This window comes from Apium graveolens, chromosome 9 (assembly GCF_009905375.1).
Source record: "Apium graveolens cultivar Ventura chromosome 9, ASM990537v1, whole genome shotgun sequence".
NCBI classification, from domain to species: domain Eukaryota; kingdom Viridiplantae; phylum Streptophyta; class Magnoliopsida; order Apiales; family Apiaceae; genus Apium; species Apium graveolens.
In genome coordinates, this window is record NC_133655.1 from 97473939 (window position 1) to 97480461 (window position 6523).

Here is a 6523-nt window from a genome sequence, read left to right on the forward strand (position 1 = left end):
TCTTTGAACTCTTTATAAGACCACTTCTATGCATGCATTGTATCACACACATATACAAACACAAACTGCACTTCATTTCTTCTTTGTCATTCATTTTCTTCTTGCATGGACTCTAGAAACTCTCACTTTTATCCAAGGAGAGCTCCAATGCTTCTCCCTCTCATTGACACCGTTGATAAGAGATCACTGTTTAACTCTCCACAACAGTCACATGAAGCACTCTTTTCAAACTATAACCATCACTATCCTCACCATAAAAAGCAAAAACTCAACAACATCACACACCAAACACCACTATATCACAGTACACATGAAAACTCACCAAGAGTTACAAACCCTAACTCTAATCAAGTCGTCAATGCCACTCCTTTAAACCTTGCACCACCATCACTGCTATACACACACTTAACAACACCCTTACCTACATTGGTCAAACTGACCAATTCTTGTAAACTCAACAAAATATTGAAGAACATTCAAACTGGAATGATGATTCAAGTTGAGAAAATGGGTGAACTCTTTAAGATAATCATGGATGCTAAATGGGACAACTTTGTTTTCTATAGAGGTAGGAACTATCATGTGCAACTCATAAGTGAATTCTATGTGAACATGAAAGTCTGTCAAAGGGAAGATGGTGTTTATTATGTTGAGTCTTATGTGCAAGGGATTAATTTGAAAGTTGATAGTAACTCTATCCATAAGGCCACGAGGTTAGGAAGTCATACTTTGCAAAAACCATGCATCAATATCTTTGATAAGTTCGTCTTTGATCAAAAGGAGTTTGAGTTGTATGTTGGTCTCTTATGTGATGATGATGTGCCTTTGGGTCTCTGTGAGTCTAACTGGGGTATACACTTTAAACACTTCACACACACATATCAAAAACTAGTTATCATACTTAGGACAAACATTCTCCCTAAACCAAAATAAGATAGAGTTTTTGATTTTGTTGATCTTAAGGTAATATTTCAACTAGTAACTAATAAGGTTGAGTTTAACTTAAGCTATGTCATAATTTTAAACATGTTAAAAGGGTTTTATGAAGAATTCATGCCATATGCCTTGCTTATAACCTCTCTGTTTGAAATTAATCAAGTTAAACTAATCAAAACCTTTTCTAAGCAAATTGAATACTTTAATGTTGAAACTCTTTACCAAGATAAGGTCCCCTTGAGTGTGTATAAGCCCTAGCCTGTGAATCTGATTAAAATGCCTAAAATTGTTAATCTTGAGAAAACCAAAAATGAGATTAAAGTGCTAAAAGTTGAAATAAGCAGTCTTAAAGAAATCAATCGTAAGTTGGTTAATATGATTAACTACTTAGAAGAAAAGATTCTTAGGAACGAGGCTTTACTCGAGGATTCCGAAGCAACCTCAAGAAGGCATGTGAGTGAGGAGGCAATTGAGCCTGTAAGTGTTTGTGTTAGTGAGAAGAAAGATAAGATTGATGGTGTTGGTCAGAAGGATGATGAGTTTGTTGGTTTGGCAGATATTACTATGCTGCCTGAGTTGTATGAGACTAATGGAAATCTGGGTTTTATTGATGTTAACAAATCTCATGTCAAAGAGTAATTTGTTGTGTTCTTGCATAGATACACCAATACTGTTGTATCTGTGCTATTTAGTTTTTGGTGTTGTAGGTATATCAAGTTCTTATTCAGTTCCTTTGCTTTGAGAATTTTGCTATTTCTGTTGTATTTCAATTTGGCTGTTATTGTTCCTTTAAAGATAAGACTATTGATGACATATTCTGTTAAATCCTGATGAAATTCAGTTATATGTTTCTTGTTATGAGAACCTTACTGTGTTTTGGTTTACAACCTGGTTGATCCTATAAAATTAAAAAATAAGGTAAATTGTTTCTGACTTGACTAAAAGTATCAGCTGCTACAACTCTTGTTTAAATCGTGTCAACCAGTTGATTTCATTTTTGAACACTGCATTTTTTATCCTAAAATGTAATTCACTAACAACCAGAAAATGACTTACTTGTAATAAACATTTATATGTCCTTACTAACTTGTTTATGCAAATTTGTCTACCTATAATGTCAATTTTGCTGATTAATTAGAATTCATCTTTATAAAAATGAAGTGTTGAAATATTCGATGAGATCAATTTCTATCATTTCCTAAAATAATCTGTTGACCTCCTAAAAATCAAGATCACAAATGTTAAGGCTAATCTCTAGGCTTAGCTAACTGACAGCCATTCTTTCAATGTCTCATATTGTATTTCCTTGTTTAGCAAAATTGTGTAGGCTATTTATACCCTATACATTGTCTCTGGAATATTAAGAAGAAATAAAAGATTATCGATTCAATTCCTTATCATTCTTCTGATTGTCATGGTGAACATGGTATCAGAGCAGTGTTTGTGATCCAAAATCCAGTTGTGCTCATCATCTACCAAAATCAAAAATCATGTCTGAAGAAAATACCAACAGCCTAGCCATCCAAATTGCCGACCTTCTTAAAAATGGAGTTCAAAATCAAACCCAGATCCAAAATACCAAACCAAATCAATTCGATAGCCTAAAATTTAATCTCAAACTTACAAGCCAAAACTATCCTCTATGGGCTCGGATGATACGAGTTGCCGTGGGGGGGAAATCGAAAGCACTCCTAAACCATCTCACCCAGGAACCACCGAAATCCACTGATGAAAAATATGAACAGTGGGAACAGGATGATCTGATTGTATTTTCATGGCTCATTCAAAACATTGAGTCGACACTTGCTAGTAACTTAACAGAGTATCCAACAGCAAAAACGCTGTGGGATGCTCTCACAGTTACATATAGTAGTGGCAAGGATAAGCTTCAAACTTTCGATCTCCATGTCCGAGCAAATGAGTTGAAACAAAATGGCGTATCATTAGAAGAATTCTGGATCATGATGCAGGGCATCTGGGGAGAAATTGAACGAAGAGATCCTAACCCAATGAAATGCTCCACTGACATTGCTGCATACAATACAATCAGGTCAGAAAATAAATTGTTTCAATTCCTCAATGCTCTCGATCGAAAATATGATCTCATAAAAAGGGAAATACTCTGGTGGGATCCAATACCGACAGCCGAAGCCGCATATGCAGCGGTTCGTAAAGAAACAGCCCATCAGAATATTCTTGGGGCTACACAACAAGGGGTAGCATCAGGAGTAAATTTGACAGGTGACTTTGATGGGGTAGGGCTCATTTCGAAGGGCCGCCGGTCAGACCAGAAATTTAATCTGTCATCACCCCGGATCGATAAAAGCAAGCTCAAATGTGATCATTGTGGTATGATGAAGCACACAAAAGAACAGTGCTTCAGACTTGTGGGGTATCCTGAGTGGTGGGCTGATGGTCAAAAAAAATGCAGAGATGGTAAGGGAACCGCAGCCGTGGGCAGTCAAGAAACCACCAGTAGTGGCAGTGGTAGTAATAACCATCAGAAAGGTACTGGAAGAGAAGGCAGAGGAGCGTGCTTTATGGCAGCAGTGGAAGAAGAAAAGGAGGAAGAAACTGTGACAGGTATAGGTTTTCGAAAAAATGACTCATGGATATTTGATTGTGGAGCCACTGATACAATGACCTATGAGATTTCCGACATGTGCTCAATGTCAAAACCCTGGAAATCTCGGATTCATACCGCAAATGGAGAAATTCTTCAAGTAAAAGGAGGAGGGACTATTCAAGTGTCGCAAGACATGAAATTATCAAACTGTCTTTATGTTCCCTCTTTATCTCATAAATTGTTATCGATTAGTCATGTTACAAAAGAACTAAACTGTGTAGTTCTAATGCATCCTACTTTTTGTATCTTACAGGACATCAGGACGGGGAAGATCATTGGGCGTGGTACTGAGCGCCAAGGGTTATACTATGTGGATGAAGTAGTGACTCAACAAGGAACTGTAATGCTAGCTCATGGATCTACGGATAGGGAGGCTTGGTTATGGCACCGAAGATTGGGACACCCATCCACTGGTTACTTACATCGTTTATTTCCTAAATTATTTTCTACAAATAAAGTCTTGAATTGTGAGACATGTGTTTTAACCAAGAGTCATAGACATACTTTCAAACCGAATGATACTAAAGTTGATTTTCCTTTCTCATTAATTCATTCAGATGTGTGGGGTCCAACAAAAGTTGGGGGAGGGGGACAAAATTTTCATTATTTTTTGTTGTTTATTGACGATTGCACACACATGACTTGGACTTATCTTTTGAAAAATAAGTCCGAAGTATTCACAAAATTCACAAATTTCTGTGCCATGGTTAAAACCCAATTTAAAAGTGACATACAAATTCTTAGATCTGACAATGGAGGAGAATTTGTAAATACCTCCATGAAAGAGTTTTGCAAAGAAAAGGGAATAATTCATCAAACCTCTTGTGCTCATACACCTGAACAAAACGGGGTATCCGAAAGGAAAAACCGTTTTCTTTTAGAAATAACTCGTGCCCTTATGATTGAATCCCAAGTTCCAAAATTTTTTTGGTCCGAAGCTCTCGTTACCGCAACTTATCTTGTAAATCGTCTTCCAACAAGAGCTCTTGGTTTGAAAACCCCTCTCCAAGCTCTGTCCAAATTCCATAGACTTCCATCTACACTTACCCTTGAACCTCGTGTCTTTGGATGTTCAGTTTTTGTCCACATACCAAAAACAGAACGTTCCAAAATTGATCCATGTGCTGAAAAATGTGTGTTTGTGGGCTATGGAATAAATCAACATGGTTATCGGTGTTATAGTCCGAACAAACGTCATATGTTCACCACCATGAACTGTGACTTTCTTAAAACCGAATATTTTTACAATACCCAACACACTGGTCAGGGGGAAAAGGAGTACAATGACACATTGAGTTGGTTGAAATGGATGTCATCATCAGAAGAAATTAATCATATGTCACTACCACAATCCACAGACCCAGGAAACACTACCACTAATGATGATCTTCCCAACCTATTGTCTAAGGTAAGTAATCCTCAAACTCAAGAGCATGTTGATTCTCCCACTCCTACTCTCTCTGAATTCTCTAGTTCAAACATTATTTGTGAAACACATGAAAATAGTGAATCTCCTGAATCATCTAACAATGAAACAGAACAGTAGTCATCACAGGTCGAACAAGAGAATCAAACTGAAGTAGAACCAGTTAGATATGAACTCCCTCCAAGAACTAACTGAGGGGTACCTCCAAAAAGATACTCTCCTGAAAAGGAAGCTCGAAGATCTAGATATCCGATGGCAAACATAGCAAAAGGGAACATATCGCCAGAAGTCCAGAATTTTACAACCTCTCTATACTCTGAAGAAATTCCAACTTCCATCGAACAAGCTTTAGAGTCCAGAAAATGGAGAGAGGCAATGGAGACTGAAATGGATGCTTTGAACAAGAACCACACATGGGAAAAATGTATTCTTCCTCAAGGAAAAAAATTGTGGGATGTCGTTGGGTCTTTACTATAAAACACAAGCCGGATGGAACTATCGACAGATACAAAGCCCGGCTAGTGGCAAAGGGATATACTCAAACGTACGGGATTGACTATTCCGAGATGTTTTCTCCTGTAGCCAAGATTGACACAATCAGAGTTCTCTTCTCTATAGCTGCAAATAAGGGATGGCCTCTTCATCAATTCGATGTAACAAACGCTTTCTTGCATGGAGAATTTAAGGAAGAAGTCTATATGGACCTCCCTCCGGGATTCGGTGGAAATTCTAATCCAAGATTAGTGTGTCATTTGAAGAAATCCTTATATGGATTGAAACAGTCTCCTCGAGCATGGTTTGGCAGGTTTACTTTAGCCATGAAAAAATATGGCTTTAAACAGAGTAATTCAGATCATACTCTATTTCTCAAGCGGAGGGGAAAACTTGTAACCTGCTTAATTATTTATGTTGATGATATGATAATCACAGGAAATGATGAGGAAGAGATGAAGAAGTTAAGAACAAGTCTGTTTAAAGAATTCGAAATGAAAAATCTGGGGAGACTCAAATATTTCCTTGGAATTGAAGTCCTGAGATCCGAACAAGGAATTTTTATTTGCCAAAAGAAATATGTCCTTGACCTGCTTGCAGAAACAGGAATGATTGACTGCAAACCTGTGGATACTCCTATGATGGTGAACCAGAAACTCTATATGGAGGAAGAGGCGAAGTTGGCAGACAAGGAAAGGTATCAGCGAATAGTTGGGAAGCTAATCTACCTTTCACATACCCGTCCAGACATTGCTTATTCAGTAGGAGTTGCAAGTCAATTCATGCACCAACCTCAAGTTTCTCACATGGAAGCCGTATTGAGAATTATTAGATACCTCAAAGGGACACCTGGGCATGGAGTTCTGTTCAAGGCAAATGGACACTTAGAAACCCAAGTGTATACTGATGCAGACTGGGCGGGAGACAAAGGAAAGAGGAGATCAACATCTGGTTATTTTACTCTTATTGGTGGAAATCTTGTTACCTGGAGAAGCAAGAAACAGAAAGTGGTAGCTCTCTCAAGTGCTGAAGCAGAATTTCGA

At 37.8% G+C, this 6523-nt stretch overlaps 1 protein-coding gene across 1 annotated transcript; it reads left to right on the top strand.

Moving 5' to 3' along the window:
- Positions 1–2935: 2935 nt before the first annotated feature.
- LOC141682903 (uncharacterized) lies at positions 2936–4035 on the top strand. Its single transcript, XM_074487589.1, has 2 exons — positions 2936–3519; positions 3816–4035. The coding sequence occupies exons 1-2, from the start codon at positions 2946–2948 to the stop codon at positions 3851–3853; spliced, it is 612 nt and encodes a 203-aa protein (XP_074343690.1). The 5' UTR covers positions 2936–2945; the 3' UTR covers positions 3854–4035.
- Positions 4036–6523: the final 2488 nt, after the last annotated feature.